This window comes from Octopus bimaculoides, chromosome 3, assembly GCF_046866305.1.
Source record: "Octopus bimaculoides isolate indiv1 chromosome 3, ASM4686630v1, whole genome shotgun sequence".
In the NCBI taxonomy this organism is placed as follows: domain Eukaryota; kingdom Metazoa; phylum Mollusca; class Cephalopoda; order Octopoda; family Octopodidae; genus Octopus; species Octopus bimaculoides.
The window spans coordinates 80,574,336-80,594,079 of NC_142930.1; the positions used below are offsets into that span (position 1 = coordinate 80,574,336).

At 35.2% G+C, this 19,744-nt stretch overlaps 2 protein-coding genes across 3 annotated transcripts in view; one reads left to right on the plus strand and one right to left on the minus strand.

Annotated features, from left to right (window-relative positions):
• The window catches only part of LOC106881292 (tetratricopeptide repeat protein 16), a 148,630-nt gene that overhangs the window by 63,232 nt on the left and 65,654 nt on the right, over positions 1 to 19,744 (minus strand). For both annotated transcript variants that reach the window (XM_052966285.2, XM_052966284.2), the window contains exons 10-11: positions 10,935 to 11,128; positions 8,693 to 8,834 (exon numbers count right to left, since the gene is read on the minus strand). In XM_052966285.2, the coding sequence (XP_052822245.1) occupies positions 8,693 to 8,834; positions 10,935 to 11,128 (336 nt within the window). The remainder of the gene's footprint in view (positions 1 to 8,692; positions 8,835 to 10,934; positions 11,129 to 19,744) is intronic.
• Positions 1 to 19,744, plus strand: part of LOC149136614 (uncharacterized) — a 50,017-nt gene that overhangs the window by 14,998 nt on the left and 15,275 nt on the right. The gene's annotated exons all lie outside the window — the stretch shown is intronic.

The following is a 19,744-nucleotide window of genomic DNA, read 5'->3' on the forward strand; positions in this document are numbered from 1 at the left end:
TTAGAACGTCTCTAAATCTATGGCTGTTTGAAGGATCTAACCTATGTTGTGTTGAACATTCTTCACTCACAAGGGACTTTGCATTGAAAAGCATCTGCCTATCCATGTTTCTGGTGAAAATGTAGTTAATTTGGCTTATGTGCTCAACAAATTTTATAGGCGATCAGATATCTGGCAGTTTTCCTGAAGTTAGTATTGCAGACTAGCAAGTCATCTGCATCACAAAACTCCAGCAGCCTTGTTTCCTTCTCATTCCTACCAATAAAACTGTAACCTCCATGCACACCATGAAATCTATTGGAGTGCTGCCCAACATGACCATCGAAATCACCAGCCATACAAACGTCTTTGTCTTTCATCATAGAGGTAGTCTGTAAAAAGGATTCATAGAAATGGTCCTTCCGTTCATCTGCCACTCTGGTGTGTGGAGTATGTGCAGAAATAAATGTTAGTATTACACTATACAAAACTATTCTTAGTTTAATAATCCTATCACATATTCTAACTACTTCAGTCACCTTATCCACCCATTCCTCACAATATATACATCCAGACAGTGAAGGCACATGGCTTAGTGGTTAGGGTCCTTGAGCAAGACACCTTATTTCAAGTTGCTCCAGTTCACTCAGCTGGCAAAAATGAGTAGTACCTGTATTTCAAAGGGCCAGCCTTGTCATATTCTGTGTCATGCTGAATCTCCCTGAGAACTATGTTAAGGGTACATATGTCTGTGGAGTGCTCAGCCATTTGCATGCCAATTTCATGAGCAGGCTGTTCCATTGTTGTCATAAGCGATGGAGTACCAGTTATACATAGACAAATATATATAAACACACACACACAAATATATATGTGGGAACAATCGAATGTTACTAGTAGAGAGTGCATCAGACAGTAGATAATCTGGTGAATGAATTCTATTTGACTTACGCAAGCATAGAAAGCTGAACATTAAAAAATGATGATGAAGTTGATGTGTGTGTCTGTGTATTTGTGTATATAATATATATTCAGTATTGGAAAAAGCAATGGAATCATAGTTTCCTTTGTCCAGTTGGAAAATTAACTGCTATTACCATCACCATCAACACACACACGAAATTATGTATACATACATACAGACACATAAACACATGCAAACACATACAATACATACACCTCATGGATTTCTTGAAAAATACCTGACAAGATTCAAAAAGGTGAGGCTAAGTGTAACATAAGAATGATTAGTTGACAAAAACCTGAGGAACAATTGTAACATATACCCCTATATCATACAAAACTCATGTACTATCAGCCATTCTTTGGTTTTTTAAACTTTCACTCTCTCTCTCTCTCTGTCTTTCTCTCTCTCTCTCTCTGTCTTTCTCTCTCTCTCTCATCCTCTATATCTTTGTCACTGTTCCCATATTTCATTTCTCTTTTCTTTTCTCTTCTCTCGTTTATTTACCTCATTTCATACTATATCAATATTTACCAAAATTGGTTTAGTACTCTAAACCCAACGACCAGCTTAACAAGGTTAAAGGTCCCTTGTACAACTCTTGGTTTCATGTTTCTATAGCAACAACACTACAATAGATGTATGATTGAAACTTTTTTCAACTATTTAAATGTCTAGTCAATATATACATTTAAATGCTGGAAAGCTGACTGTATTCTATTTCTTCCTAGACATTGAGAATCAGTGGTAGAGTGTAACTAGCAGAGTAAGCTCTGTGTGTATGTGTAATATATGTATACATGCTTTTTAAAAGAGGATTGGTTTTGCCAGGCTGACATGTCCCGGACACAATAATACCAAAAATATAACATCTGTGTAATTACTCAACTAAATTTTAAATCAGCATATGTAAATTCTTAACAGCTGGTGGTGGTGGTGGTGATGATAATGATGATGATGATGGTGGTGGTGGTGGTGGTGGTGGTGGTGGTGGTGATGGTGGTGGTGGTGGTGGTGGTGGTGGTGATAGTGATGATAATTTTTTTCTAATTTTGACACAATTGTTTCTAACAAGGGCATAAAGTTTGAAATTTGGGTGAAGTGGTTAGGTGATTACATTGACCCACTGCTCAATGAGTACTTGTTTTATTGACCCAAAAAGAAGAAAAGTAACATCTACCTTGACAGAATCTGAACTTATAAAGTAAAGAGCAAACTGCTAAGTTATGGGTACATAAACAAACCAACACCAGTTGTCAAGTACAAGGGGAACTCAAAAATTATCTGCACTTTCGTCATAACAGATCTTTATTATTGTCACACTGCCTTTTGTACATATGTGCTTATAGTTGGTACAATTGTGGTCATGTGATCAAGGTTTAGCCTGTTCATGTCATTTTACTTTCTGGGCTTTACAGTGTAATCATGGCCACTCCACTAGCAATGTGCACCAAAGAAAAACAAAGAGCAGTAATCTGATTTCTCTTGTTAGAAGGTGTGTCAGGTGCAGAAGTTCATTGGAGACTTTTAGCATTATTGGTTAATGATTTCAATGGTCTGGGTGGCTGTGTGTGAGCATGTGTTGTCATGCAACAACAAAACTTTCTTCGACAATAGGCTTCGGTGTTTGGTGCAAATTGCTGGGTTCAGTTTGTTGGCCAGCAAAGCACTGTATCTTGCACTATTGATTGTACACTCCTTTTCCAGGCAATGTTCCAGTATAGGCCCTTTTGAGTCCCAAAAAATTGTTAGCATTACCTTTCCTGTGGAAGACTGAGCCTTGAATTTCTTCATTGCTGGTGAGCCAGGATGTTTCCACTCCATACTCTGTCATTTGGATTCTGCCTCATAACCATTGGGACCCACATTTTATCTCCTGTGACTATTCTGCTCAAAAATTCCTCATCCTCATTGTTGTAGTGATTGAGTAAATGTTGGCAGACCTCAAGGCATTTTCACTTGTGCTCTGCAGTATGCTCTCTTGGTACCCATCTTACACAGACTTTATAGAAGCCAAGCTCATTGTGGATTACAGAAGCCAAGTGCATTCAGCACCTGACACACCATCTGACCAGAGAAATCAGACCATTGCTTTGTTCTTCTTTGATATACATTGCTAGTGGAGGAGCCGTGCTTACATTGTAAAGACAGAAAGAAATATGGCAGAATCAGGCTCAAACTTCAATCATGTGACCACAATAGTACCAGCTATAAGCACACAGAAGGCAGTGTGACAATAATAAAGATATGTTATGCTGGAAATGCAGATAATTTTTTACTTCCCCTCTGTTATGATGAGAGTTACGATGCCCCCTTGCAAGAGATAGCTTGGTCTGAGTAAAGAATAAATAGTAATGATCCGAGTGAGTTTGAAGTTCAGAGTTCAAAGCTGAGTGAAGTTTTTGTTAGTTCACAGTGAAGTTGGATGGTTAGTTCACAAGGAATATTGATTGTTGGTTCATAAAGAGATTTGTTAATTTGTTACCTTGTTTTTACTGTTGTCTGGTTATCTTATTTATTGTACACTAACTGAGATATCCAGCATTGTTCGGAATTAAAACAGCATAGTTTGTATATATATATATATATATATATATATATATATATATTAAATTCATGTTGAAACAGTTGATACGGGAAAGTGCAACATTGCTGACAAAACATTTGTGGAGTTAAAGCTTTGCATAAACGACAATTTGAGTTTAACACACCATTTAGGACAGAATTATCATTTTTATAAGAAAGGGATGGATCATATCTGAAAGCAGCTCCAGGTGTTGTGAAGAACGAATTTGTACATGACATGTTTTTGCGAGCTATTCTATAGGACCTGTGTTAAATGGTGTGCTAAATGTTGCTTTAATAATTCAGCATTAAGTGCTGCAGCATGATTTTGCTGATCTTGAGAAAGTCTCATCTCCCTTCTGTCTTGGGACTCCATCAGACGTGCTGCAGCATGCTTTTGCTGATGTTGAGAAAGTCTCCTCTCTCTTCTCTCTTGAGACTGTATTTGACGTGCTGCAACATACATTTGGTGATCTTTGGAAAGTGTCATGTCCCTTCTGTATTGAGTCTCCATCTGATATGCTGCAGCATGCCTTTGCTGATGTTGAGAAAGTCTCATGACCCTTATCTCTTGAGACTCTTGCCTTCGGTTTTCTGCACTCCTCCTTGTTTTATAGGTGTTTCTGGAGACATGATTTTCCTTTGGTGGCATATTTTTTTCTATATTTTAAGCAAAAATTTATGTACATGGAAAAAATATACATTAACCTCTATCTTTGAATGCAGTTGTATGTATGTAGAATATCTATATTTTTGTATGCAGTGTAAGTTAACCGAATATAAGCAAATTGTAAATACCTTGCAACCTTGAAACTGCTGTGATAATTATGAACTGTTAATTGAATGGTAGATGTGTATTTTTATATAACTTGGATCTTCCACGTAATTGTTTTTTGTCAACAGCTTGTATAGGTGTATGTGTGTGTTTAATAGCGTACGTAATGGGCATGTAAACACACACACACTCACAGATACATACACATTCATGTGCAAAATGTGACGATACGCACACGTACACTCTCACATACAGTCACATACATATAGTAAAAGAGACACATACAGACATACATTCATGCATGTCAGTCGTCACATGTGTATATGTACGTATAGATGTGTGTGTGTGTTTAATAACATTCCTAATGTGGAAACACTCTCTCTCTCTCACACACACACACACACACACACACACACATACACACTCATATATCTGATGTCATTGTTGTCATGGTTTGAAACATCCTTTACTATCTTGTACATATTGAATGCGCAAACACACACACAAAAGTGAAAGAATAAAAGTGAAACAATATTACACAATGGTTTTCGATAGAGGAAGAAATGTAAACAGTGCATTTAAATAAACGGTGTGCAAAAAATTTAAAAGAAATAAAGTAATGCTGTAGGAAGAATGTACAAATAGTGGGAAGACAAAGGTATTTACACACAACAAAACTGAAATACACTGAAGTAAATTTTCATAGAGAGAGAGGGAGATGTGAAAGTGAGAAAATGAAAGAGAAGAGATAATAGGGAGAAGGAAAAAGGAGAGAATCACTTGAAAATTGCAGAAGTCAAAGGGAGAGAATCGGTTGAAAACTGCAGTTTTTAGAGAAAAACCCATGTGAAAAAGCCTTTTTATGGTTGGTTTCTCACATTATGCGAGGACTCTGGGCAAAATGTTATAGTGCATGACCATCCATGCTACATAAATAATATGTGTGTAAAGTTTGGTGAAAATCAGTTGAAAACTGTAGAAATGCATACATATTACACACAGACACACATCCTTTGTTTTATATAGATAACACAGAACATTACAACACCTAGCAATGAGGGTTTTAAAGTTCATGTAGGTTATTTAACAATTTGTTTGTCATACAACTTGTTAAATAATGAAAAATCTATAAGCTTCTATAGTACAGTTGCAAAAGCAACAAGACCAGCAACAGGAGTTGCAGAAGCAACTATTACAACAACAATAACATTTATTGGAGCTATATTCAAAGAAGTCCAAAAATGAGGTAAGTTTGTTTTTGCCAGACAGTATTTCAAACTCGATTAATGAATTCAGTTATAACCCAGAGGAGGGCATAACTTTTGCATTGTACTACAGAAGGTAAGAGGAAATTTTTAAGCAAGATCGCAAATTGTGGTCGGACGAACAAAAAGTGAGATTGTCATTGGGAAAATTTGCTCCATTGGAGCATGAACGTTACTGTAATTTCATATTGTCCAAAAATCCCAAAGAAATTTGTTTTAAAGAAACAATAGAATTACTGTCTAACATATTCAGTGATAAAACTTTGCTATTTAACACTTGAATGGAGTGTTGGAATATGAGGAAAAAAGAGAATGATGATTTTATCACATATGCAGGAACAGTCAACAGGATGTGTGAAAGTTTTAAACTCAAAGAACTTACACCTGAGATCTTCAAGTATCTTATTTTAGTAAAAGGCTTTACAGCAAGTGAAGAGACAGAAATTCGGGCAAGAATTCTTTCTAAATTGGAACAAACAAACCAAGATCTAACATTACAGTCCATGACAGAAGAATGCCAAAGGATGGTAAACCTGAAACATGATGTAGAAAAAAATTCAAGAAAAGGATTCTTCAAAAATACAGATATGCCAACTGTAAAAGTACAACCAAAAAAGAGCAACACATCCTAATCCATGTTAAGGAAGTGGGGCACACATTTCAGAAAAGACTGTCCATTTAAAAATCAAATATGATCAAACGTTACAAATCCTAGAGTGCTCTCAGCAGAAACAAAAATTGACTCCCAAATAAGAAAATTCGTACTCATAAATGAATACATATTAAACTTCAATTGGAAACTGGAAGTGATATTTCAATAATAAATATATACATGGAAGAAAATAGGGAAACCTATGTTGAGAAAAACAGCGAAATCTGCTCATAGCATTGTGGGTGACAAATTGCATTTCATAGGTGAAATGTGGACTAATGTCACATTTCGAAGGAAAACATGCAAGATGAAAGTCTTCATCATTAAAAATGCAACTGATCTGTTTGGTACCAATTGGTTACAATTATTTGATTGATGGGACCTTCCCATAATTCTCTATTGTAAAAATGTAAATGGTTGTCCCTCTAAAAATAATTTGTCTGAAGAGTTAAAGAGAAAATTTTTTAAAATGTTTCTGCAAGTATTGTTAGACAAATTAGGTCTACACATGGATTCTGAGAGCCCATGGTCCAGGATACATATTGACTAGGCTGGACCAGTGAACGACACATACTATCTAATCATTGTGGATAGCTGTACAAAGTGGCCAGAGGTATGTAGATGTAATAAACCCACAACAAAGACAACAATAAAGTTCCTACTCAAGTTATTTGTTCGATACAGTGTTCTGGACACATTAGTTTCAGATAATAGAACAAAATTCATGGGATATGAATTAAGAAATTTCTGCAAAATACATACCATAAAGCACATCTTTACCTCACCCTAACACTTGAAGTCAAATGGGCAGGCGGAAAGATTTGTTGACACATTCTAAAGAGCTCTAAGAAAAACTAAGAATGAGCTAGATAATGATAAGGCACTAATGAAATTTTTAAGAGTATACAGAATAACACCAAATCCAAATATTAATTCAAGAAAGTCACCAGCAAAGTTAATGTTTGCATGTAAAATAAAATCAATCTTTGATAAATTATTGCCAAAAAAAAAAAAAACATATAAAAGAAAGACAAAAAATACATTTGAAGGTTAATTCACAAGGAATATTGATTGTTGATTCGTAAAGAGATTTGTTAGTTCATTATATTGTTTTTACTGTTGTCTGGTTATCTTATTTATTGTATGTAACATTACATTACAACACCCTCGTAGCAGGGAAACAAACACAAAGACATATACATGTACACACATATACACACAATTTCCAATGGGCTTCTATACACTCTACACCTACCAAATTTGCTCAAAAGGCATTGGCCAGCCTGGGCTATAATAATGATAATAATAATAATAATAATAGATAGATAGAGAATAGGAAGCCAGACATAGTCTTAATTGAGAAAGAAAACAAGTTATGCTGGATCATAGATATAGCATGCTCAGCTGACAACAAGGTATGCGATAAGGAAGAAAGAAAAGTTGAGAGATATGACAGGTTAGCTTGAGAAGTTAAGCAGTTGTGGTCGATGAAAAAGGTAGCAGTAGTACCAATAATTGTCAGAGCCCTGGGAACAGGGAGCAAAATCTCAAGAAGTACGTGGAACAAATAGGGGCTGCAATAAGGGTGGAGCACTTGCAGAAAACAGCACTGCTTGGAACCGCTCGAATACTCCGGAAGATGCTCGAAAAATAAGAGGTGTTACCTTAGTTCACTGGTAGTGAACAGCTGACACTGTAATACATCTCCAGCATTAGAAGCTGTGCAAAGGCAATAATAATAATAATAATAATATTACTAATAATAATCCTTCCTGTTCTAGACTTAAAGCCTAAAATTTTTGGAGAGGGTTTTAGTTAATTACATCGACCCTAGTGCTTAACAGGAATTTATTTTTCAACCCTAAAAGAATGTAAAGCAAAGTTGACTTCAGTAGAATTTGAATTCATATTGTAATGAGCTGGAAGAAATGCTACCAAGCATTTTGTCTGAAGTGCAAATGATTCTGTCAGCTGCCTCAACAATAACAATAATCCTTTCTACTAAAGGCACAAGGCCTGAAATTTTGGGGGAGGGGCTAAGTCAATTACATTGACCCCAGTGCTCAACTGGTACTTATTTTATCAGGCCCAAAAGATTGAAAGGCAAAGTCGACCCCAGTGGCATTTGAATTCAGAATGTAAAGATGGATGAAATACTGCTTAGCATTTTGCCCAGTGTGCTAATGATTCTGCCAGTTCACCACCTTAATAATAACAAAAATGATAATAATAATAATAATAATAATAATAATAATAATAATAATAATAATAGTGAAAATAAGAGCACCACCACAAACCACAGCACATACCCAAGGCATTCAGTAGTGCAGTGAAAGCATGTAATAAAAATAAGACTACTGAATAATAATAATAATAATAATAATAATAATAATAATAACAAAAATAATTCTTTCTTTATTGGCCACAAGGGCCACAAAAACATTTAGGATAAAAAACAAGGACCAAAGGTTATAATAACTTGTATTCCTTACCCTTTTCTTTTCTTGAAGCAAATCAGGAGTAGAACAGAAACTTGGCTGGAGGAGTGTTGGTGGTTGATTACCCAACACAGTTAATGGGTCAGTAATCAGGGATGTTAGCACACTATTCTCATCTGCAGTGAAACTGAAGGTTCTGAAAATAAAGTGAGAGAGAAAGAAACATTTTGATGCAATGATGATTTTCAAGCCAATACCTAACACAAAAGAAACCCCTCCCTATAACAGCTGAGTATACAATCAGGTGTTGGGTGCCCAGTTGCTGAAGTCATTTCAACCATTTCATTGTTTTTACATGAAAGATGAAATAGCTGAATGGATATGAATCATCTCAAAGGCCTTGAGTTCCATTCTGCTACAGATGTTTCATGAGATCCTATAGAATGTTTAATTCTATCTGCCTCACTTTTCCTTGTTGTAAACTTGCAAAAGATTGGCATACTGTCCATGTGGAAATTTAACTATCTTTCATCTATTTGTAAAAAACTTCCAAAAAGAAAGTCACAAATATCATAACATTCCATTTTTCCTCGTTCATAAATTTGAAACCTAAAGTATGAATTAGAAATCGATAACATAGCCTGAGATAAATACCATAGAATATTAGTAAGCAGCCAATGAGAGAAGTCTATGATTAGCTTTCCTTTCTCAACATGGAGCCATTTGATTCTGCTTTAGTTTACACAGTTAATTTCCTTGAAAAAGTATGAATGTGACAACTTTCAGATTTTCTATCCAGGGGTGCCACATGTTCCCAGGAGAAGTGTAGGTGGATTGCTTCTAAGTGCTTTATTGGCTTCTGCCAGAGTTTGTTTGAAAAGAACTGATCAGGGCTACTCAAAAAAACAGCAGCAGCAATGATTTTTTGAATAACAAAGAAAGACAGCTACAAGCAAGATGAAAGCAGAAAGAACTTGTTGGTTATAAAGCAAGAGGGAGTGGGCAATGATTTGACCACTGCTCTTGACTTGCAAATAAGTGGGTGTTAAAGTTCAGGGAAGAAACACCACATGAATATTGACATCTTCTTTTTGGTGTATTAATTCTCATAATTTCTGGACAACTAGTGACTTCCAAGAAAGTTTGGATGGCTACTGAGAAAGCTTGGTGATTCTGGAAAGACAGATGATCTCCATGGGAGACTGGTATGAATGTAAGAGGCCAGCACTCACATGAGGGCACTAACCATACTATGAGAACGAATAGTAAGCAACAACTGCAAAGTCTCTCAAGAGGCAATATAGGATTCTCAACATGACAGAAACAAGTGTAATGATCACAAATGGTTTATGGACTCAAAGACAGCTGACCCAAATATAATTAAGTGGAATTTCTGGAATAAAACGTCACTGCAAAAACATCTATAAGTACATAAAAAGGCTCAAAATATACAGAGCTATGATAAAGTAAAGACAAGAGGATCACAGATGCAACACACAGTGATAGTATCTGATGAGACAGATGAGAATTCCTGGCAGGAAGCATCCCACTGAAGAGGAGATCACTCAGTAACTGTGTCACCTCAAGCCCTCAAGAGAGATTTAAGCCCACACTGTGACAGAATTAATGAAAAGGCTCAAGATAAGTGACACCATGAAATGGTATCAACTAGATCAAGGCTTGATCCCACATATCTGGAATATATCAGAATTTTCAAATTTTCAATTGGATTATCTAGGATGAAAAATGGCAGTCTGCCTCACAATGGTCTGGCTAGATGTGGTTAATGTGTATGGTTCAATCTTTCAAGCATGCAGTGTACATACCTAACAAATCTCAGTGGGTGAGGTATGAAAATGACTAGCTGTGACTTTTTAACCAGCTAGTATTAGCAGCCATTTTTTTCCTTAAATCCCATCTTACTGAATTAAAATAAGAAGGACATATTGGATAAGGTGGTCCAAGATACATTATGCTTGAAGACGAAGACAAAGATAAGATGGTCATAACTAGAATACCTTTGATGATTAAGTTGGCTCAGTCTCAGGGTTGACAATGATAACAAAATATATTTTAAAATGTGCTGCTGGGTTAATGATCCAAATTAGAATAATTTCTGACAAAAACAGACGGCTACAAATTTGAGAGGAAGTTAACATGAACCCAATGTTTGATTATTTTTTAGCTTATTGATCTAAGGATGAAAGGCAAAGTTAACTCTGGAACAGATTTGAATTCAGAATGTAAAAGGATAGAACTAAAGTCCATAATTATGATAATATTCTATATTTCTTACCTTTCTATACTTTGGTGAAGTGGATCAGAGAGCAACTCTTCAGCTAAAACTCTGGCTTGTGTTGCTTGTGGACTAGTCAATATATGTTTTGTTGGGATGGATGGAAAGAGGTATCCAAAGACCGGTAGGATATCTTTGCTGGTTGGCATCAAGTGGAAACCAAGTAAGATGTCATGTCTGGCACCACACAGATCCTGTATGTTTAGAAGGAGAGCTTGTGAATTATATACAGTATGTATGCATGGTCAGTTAAACAAGAATTTTAATGGAAAATTGAAACTGGAGAATGGTATAGATAAATGAATAAGGTAACCTTATTCAATTTTCTATACCATAAAAGAGATGGGAAAGCAACAATGGTAGGAGGGGGTTACAATCAGTTGAACAAATCTCATTGTCTTATTAGTATGTACTTTACTAACACTTGGTAGATCACTACCATTTCAACTGCCTTTGACATTATCATTCACATTACTGCCCCTCACCATCCTCCTCCTTATAACAGTCACATTTTATTGTCTCAGAAATACAGTTCATATGCTTTAAGTCTCAAATCTTAGAATATTATTCTGCAAGTTATTCATTGTTTGCACATATCATTTAAGACTGGGTTTTTGGGCATATCAATATAACACAAGAGTTTTTGCTTGTTTATGTCAGATTATGTAGAAGACAACATTACAAGTGAGAAGTGGAATCCTGCCATCTGATCATCATACTGATTACAACAACAGAAAACCAACTTAAGAGTGTTTTCCCTGTTAAAGTAGAGGTTTGCCTTTCTAGGCTCCATTCTGCCATATTTCCTACATTCTTCCTCATCAATCTCCCTGCTCTCATTTCTATCTTCAGCTAAATCTTTTTTGGTCTTCCCCTTCCTCTACTTCCTTTCAGATTCATTTCAATCAGCCCTTCCAGCCAATTGCTTTCATCCTTCCTTAGACCATGACCTAGCCATTTCATCCCATTTCTCTCACAATATTCATCATTGGTTTTATGCACATTCTCTAGACCAAAGGTTCTCAACGGGACCCATATAGCCACCCACCCCCTCCGGATGCCATTTGGAGCTCAAGGGCAGCGTTTTGGAGCAAAGGAGCACTGGGGGGGGGGGATGTTAAGAGACTGGGGGTACTAGGAGGGGGGACACTGGAATACCCCCTGTCTTTAGTAAGTTTTATTCGAAATTAATGAGTAGTAGCCATATTTTCACATTTCTACGACACTCAGTTTTAAAAAAACCATGCCTTTTTGTTTCAAATTTTCAAAATCTTAAAAGACAACTTTTCCACTTTGGTGACACTAAGCAAATTCTTGGTACCATTTGTAACTGATGTTGCTAAAGTGAAATCCCCCAAACAAAACCAAAAACTAAAAACAGATGAATAGTGACAGATTAAAAGAAAAAAAGTAATGAACAAAAGCCGAAAGCTGAATGTGTGTGTGTGTGTGTGTGCATGTGTGTGCGTGTGTGCGCACGTTTGTGTGCAAATATATAAAGAATGGTGGTCAGAATATTGGATCAAACTGGCTTTTGGGAGTGACTGATAGGTATGTATATGTATATGTGTATGTATGTATGGGTATGCTTGTATGTATATGATTATGTGTGTCGCTGTTTTAAATTCTTTTCTACGATTGAACTGAAATTGACCCCTGGCTATTAAAGACCCAACCACACACACACATATTTGTTTTAGGTTTTGTACCCATTTGAACTGAGGCTATACACCAGATAATGTGATAAGTCTTATCTTATGCTCTGAAATTAAAATTTTGAATTTGTTTTAATTATAAAATTACATCCAGACAAAAAACACATCTTTTGGCTTTGAAAAACAGAACCTTTTCTTTCTTTTTCTATATTTTTTGTTAAGTTAGATTTTCTCTATTTTAGTCAGGATTTTCCAATTTGCTGTATCAAGCGATGGATAGAAGCATTTAACAAAAATTAAATTCATAGAGCCGAACAAAATCAAAAATATTAATTTTAATCATAAAGATGGAGAGGAGTAAAAATTTTCCCTTTCCTAACAAGAGCATAGTATGAGGGAGATTTGGCTGTTATTTCTAGAAAATTGAACAACCACACAGAGAGTACCTCATTGGCTCATTTGTTGATGTGTATAAGTTCACAAAAACTAAAAGAAAAACAGACACTAGTAAACACACACACACACACACACACACATATACACGTGGGGTGCAATGCATTTTTTGTATAGGCGTAGGAGTGTGGGCTACGATAAAACTCAATTGACCAACTTGTTCAGGAGAACTTTCAGGCCAGGCTATCTGGATAATTACCAGAAATCCCTGGCTTGGCAGTGCTTCTGTGCAGCGCTACCTGTTCGTGATAAACTGTCAAAGCATGGAAGTGCCATCTCGCCGACATGCCCGAGGTGCGGGCAGGACAGGGAGACCATCTTGCACGCATTTGTGGAATGTCTGGAATTAACGGGACTGATTGTTTTCACAGAGCAACTGTTGTCATCGATGGGAGGAGTACAGTTATCAGCTGAGTCTATCATTGAGATTGTGCCGCCTCCTTCCCTTAACAGGGAAAGGATGGTTTGCTTTTCCCGTGAAGTAGCCATACTGAAAGAAACAGTATGGAAGACACATGTAAGGGATATAGTGACGGATACCTTTGTATCTGGCCAGGGCTTGGTTAACTTTTTTAGTTTCCACCTCAGTAGTAAGATCAGGCTGGAGAGGAGGTACCTGTCACGAGACAGATTCATGAGAAGATGGAAGCCTGTGGCGAGGAAGCTGGGAGTGTTTGACACCAGGTAAGTGAAAGCCAAATAAAGGGAAAGAAAAAGCAAGGGGTCTACCCTGGTGATCGGATGCCTATCCTTCAGGGAAGCCATTACAAATTGCATCTGTAATGAGCAATGCTTAAATAGCACATTGTAAATATAATCATTAAATTATTGTATTTTAAAATCGTAAATTTTTAATCAATACAGCTACTTCACCTTTCATGTTTGTCTGTCCTTGTTCGTCCCCTCTTTGTAATACCTTTATGGCAAATACTTATGAAATAAAGAAGCTTGCTTATAAACCACATGGTTCTGGGTTCAGTCCCACTGCATGGCACCTTGGGCAAGTGTCTTCCACTATTGTCTCGGGCCAACCAAAGCCTTGTAAGTTGATTTGGTAGACGGAAACTGAAAGAAGCCTGTCATATATATGTATGTGTGTGTGTATATGTTTGTGTGTCTGTGTTTGTCCTCCCCAACATTGCTTGACAACTGATGGTGGTGTGTTTACGTCCCCGTAACTTAGCAGTTCGGCAAAGGAGACCGATAGAATAAGTACTAGGCTTATAAAGAATAAGTCCTGGGGTCAATTTGCTCGACTAAAAGGCAGTGCTCCAGCATGGCCACAATCAAATGACTGAAACAAGTAAAATATATATATATATATTTATATATATATATATGTGTGTGTGAATGGGCGGAATTATGATGTAAGCACGTTCTAAAACCCCTCATAACTTTTGTGTTTCTACGAATTTTTACAAAATGTTTTTTGATTCTGTCTTATGCATAATGGAATTGATATGATTACGCAAAAAAAAAAAATCTACCCCACACCCAATTTTTTTTTTAATTTGTGGTTTTACTTTATTGGCAGTCCAAATGCACCATTCGTTTCTCTTCATAATTTCCAAATAACTTTTTAATGCTTTTATGGAAAAAAGTCAATTGACAGTCTTCACACTTTTTCACATAATCCTGAACTTTACATGTGAAATGTCGGTGACATGCTGCATGTCCATTAGCAATACTATCAGACAGCTGTGCAGTGGTATGATGTTTAGTCCAAGTAGATGAAAGCCTAGTTTTTAAGAGGTAAAAAGAAGTTGGAAGAGTGGTGAAAAAGTTTTGGATACTTGCGATTGTCATAACTGACGGTGTGTATGTATGTATGTGCATAAAGATATAATTAAAACAATACATATACACCCATGTATGTATATATATATATATATATATATATATATATATATATATATATATATATATATATATCTTTATATATATATATATATAATGGTGTATTTTATGTGCAGGTGGCACGTAAAATACACCATTTTGAGCGTGGCCGTTGCCAGTACCGCTTGACTGGCCTTCGTGCCGCTGGCACATAAAAGCACCCACTACACTCTTGGAGTGATTGGCGTTAGGAAGGGCATCCAGCTGTAGACACTCTGCCAAATAAGATTGGAGCCTGGTGTAGCCATCTGGTTCGCCAGTCCTCAGTCAAATCATCCAACCAATGTTAGCATGGAAGGAGGACGTTAAACGATGATGATGATGATGATGATAATACAACAAAACCTAATGGTGTGAATTTTCTAAAACTCCTTTAGGTACAAACGGTTTTCACAATGAATTCCAATTTAATTGGAATCTACCTGATCTGAAGCATATTTGTAGAAAAGAAATATTTAATTTTCTCAAGGTTATGAAGAAGCATATCTTTGGGGCACAATTGTGTAGATATGCCAAAATATTTATATATATACAAAGATGTATATAAAACTAGCTCTGTAAAAATGTATGTATGTGTGTGTGTATATATTTGAATGTTTCTGTATGCATTTATACATGTATAAGTTTCAGAAGATATTAAAATAATGGAATAAAAAAACAGTCATAATAAGAGATCTCCCAAAAATTTATTTCCTTAATTCTTAACTACTGTTTCTGGCACACATATCTACACAATTTTGATATTGAAGTATTTAAAAAATTATTTGGAAATTATAGAGAAAGAAATGGTAGATTCAGACTGTCCATATATTAAAACCACAAATTAAAAAAACAAACTTTGTGTGTGTCAAATTTTTTCTCCAGAAGTTTATGGCTTCAAAGGAATAAGCATGGAAAACTGCATCAAGATAACCAATTTTCAGATTTTTTACTTCCTTTTAAAAAAAGGAAGATTTTGTGAATGAAACAAACTAGATCCCGAATAAAAAATGAATGTTTAATATGACAAATTTTCAGATTTTTTTATATCATTTTGAAAGGGGGTTGATTTTGTTACTCAAACTAACTAGTGAATACCATCCCCAACAATTTTTTACTCATATGAAGTACATATATATTTCAACAATTTCTATCAAATACACTCTCTTTCTTGAGCATAAAAAATCCTCTTCCTGGGTGACAATAACTTATAAGTCAGATTGTTGCACAAGTTCTAGCTCTTCTGATAAGGGAAATCGGTAAGGTTTGAAATGATTTCATTGGCATTTACTTGTACCAAAGAGCACTCTTTTTATAGACAACACATTGATCTCATAGGTGTCATGTGGTGGAAATACCAAACTTTCAATTCATTATTTTGTTTTCTTGCATTTCAATTTGTACATCTGTATTCCAGACTGCGTACAAGCACATATGCAAAACGACGTCCTTTATTTTTTAATCATTATCTGCTGATATCAAAATAAGTAGTCTATTGAAAAATAAAAATATTTTCTCGGGTGGGGAGCATCTGTGACTCCAAGGGTCAAAAGGGGGCCTTTGGCCAAAATGGTTTGGGAACTTTTTCTTTAGACAAAAGTAAATTAGCTAGAAACACTGACTGAATGTGCTTTGTATGTGACCAAACTTTCCCTATTAATTTCCTCATCTTTTGAATTATGAACATATTTACATCATAAGGGTTTCTTCGTTGTAAGGCTTTCTTTTTTAGTTGATTTTCACCTACCAAGACTTATCGTAGATGGCGTAATAAGTCACACCCGGACAAGGTCGGGTTATACTGCTAGTATAAGTATATAGTGAAATGAAGGGATGTGTGCGTGTATATGTATATGTGTATATATACATATATGTACGCGTGTATATAGATATAAATATATATAGCACGAGCGTGTGTGTGTGTGTATGTGTGTGTGTGTGTGTGTGTATGTGTACGTATGCATGTGTGCCCTAACCCTCTTGACCAGTTGGTGTCTATCCAACTGTAGCTAAGCCTAGATAGTTTAAAGTAATAGTTGTCCAATTAGATCAGAGGAATTAACTGTATAAATTAACCCTCCCCAAATAGTAGCAGAATCTCTAATACCCATTACTGGAATGACCTGATCTTCTCCACAGGAAGAATAATGGAGCACCTCCTCACAAAGTTCAAAAAGTTGGCATATTATTATTATTGCTATTATTATTGTTGCTGTTGTTGTTGTTGTTATTATCATCATCATCATTATTATTATTACTATTAGAGTATTAATAACTCCTCTGGAAAGAACTTCCACATAGACCCATCCACCACATACAGAACTGACACACACGCACCCAGCAACTTTTAACATTTAAACAGCTTTCAAAACGCAACGAATCACGTTCATACCAGGGATCATGTACGTATGGGAATATTTGTGTCTACATATATGTATGTATGTGTGAAGGGATATATATATATATATATATATATATATATATATATATATATATATATATATATATATATATGTATATTCCCCCTCACATGTGGTGGCAGTGACTGTTGACGTACATCTGGACACACATATGTACTCATCTATATATGCTTTTGAATCCATAGATATCTAAGTATGGTTATGTACTCAGGCACAGACATGTGTATTGGAGTGTCTAAAACTATTTGTATGGTCTTATATACTGTTTGTAGGCTTTTTATGTGGCTTATATTTTTATATCTTCATTTTTCATTTATTTTTATTCTTACTTTATTCTTATTTTCATTTCTATTTTTATTTTTATTTTTTATTTTTTATTTTATATGTGTATTGAATTTTGTGAAACTCTGAAGAGGCCTAGCGAATCATGCATGTACCCCCATTACATCATTTTCATCTGCTAATTACTCCGGCACACAGGAACTATAGAGATAGAATGGGGCATGCTAATGCTAGTTCAAAACAGCTGTAAGTTTCTGTATATTCTCCAATTGCTAAATGTACTTTATATTTGTAACCTTAATTGTTAATATGATTTTGGGTGAAATATATTCAGGGTAAAGGACATTATAAAATTTGCATGTTGGTCGGTTGAGATACTCCAACAGACTAAGTAGATGAAAACATGTTTATTTGTATGTGTGTTAATATTTTTATTTAAATATAATAATAATAAATTATTTAAATATAATAATAATAATAATAATAAATTAAAGCATATAAGAATAAAGGATAAAAATAAAGATTAAAAATAAAATAAAATGTAAAAAATATAAAAAAGATAATACAAAAAGTATAAAAAATAAAATTGAAAAATTTACAAATATGGATGTCCATGATCTATTTTATTTTGTGTGTGTGTGTGTGTGTGTGTGTGTGTGTGTGTGTGAATATACAGAAGTTCACTGCCTAAGTTCATTTATGTGTGTATGCATGTTAGTAAAAGGTTATCAAAACAAATCAGTTTATTTAATATTTGTTTACAATTATGGATGTCTATTGTCTATTTTAGTTTATGTGTGTGTGTGTGTGTGTGTGTGTATGTGTATTGCTTAGGCACTGCGAGACTAATAACCTGGTGTAGAACACGATATATATATTAACCAGAACAAAGTGTTAGCCAAGTACTGAGTGGTAATGAGAAAGAGCAATGACAAAGGAATAAATGATTATCTTCTGAACTTCATTAGCTTATATATAAGCTAATGAAGTTCAGAAGATAATCATTTATTTCTTTGTAATCTCTCTTATATACATATATATATTTTTTTACTGGGGAAAGCTGGTTTATGGGATTACCTTGAGTTTCCCATCCATAAAGGGTTTAACTTTATGGTGTATTGGCAGACCCCAATGCCTATTGGCCAACAGGCTTTGGGGTCTGATGAAATGTCATAAAGCCAAACTCTTTATGGACAGGAAACCCAGGGTAATCCCATAAATTGGCCTTCCCCAGTAAAAAATAATACTGCTCTACATCTTAGAGTGTGCTTCTTCTCCAGATTTATGTTTTCTACAAATATATATATATTGGCCTACGTGCCTAGCCAGTGGGGTGACATCATTCAAAAGTTACAACAATGTGAGAAAGGGCATTGTAACCTGTAGTGTATAACAGCATTTCATAGTCTGATCAATACAGTGATATACACTGTATGTGTGTGTGTATTTATATAGATAGATAGATAGATAGATAGATAGATAGATAGATAGATAGATAGATAGAAGGGACACAGCTGTAAAAACAAATGACTAGGAGACTTGCTGATAAGGCCATGGGTTTGATCCCACTTCATGGCATCTTGGGTTAGTATTCTGTACTATAACTGTACTATAACTTTAGGTTGACCTAAACTCATGAGTGAAAATGGGTAAATGGAAACTGTTTGGCAACCCATTTGATGTACTGTAACTAATTCAAGATCCAATGTAGGCCCAAAGATAACATTAAAGGTACATATGTCTGTGGAATACTCAACCATCTACCTATAGAATAAGTAACAAGTTCCATGTGAACCAACTAGGTCTGATTCCAAAACTTCCACTCCATCACTCTTGAAGGAGGATGTGGGGCTATAATCACCTACCCATTGAGAGATATATCTGATCATGACAAGTTAAGTAATAAAACTCTATTTTTTGCACTTCTATGAAGGATAAAAAATAAACACTTATAAACATGTACATCTATCTATTTTATTTTTATAATTATTTAAATAAAATTCAGTAAAGGAAGAAGTTTTATTTCTTAACCCTGAAACAAAACTCTTATATCTGTATTTAGAGAGCGATAACTATGCAGAATGACGTTTTAAATATTATTATTGTCCTCTCTCTCCACTAAGCT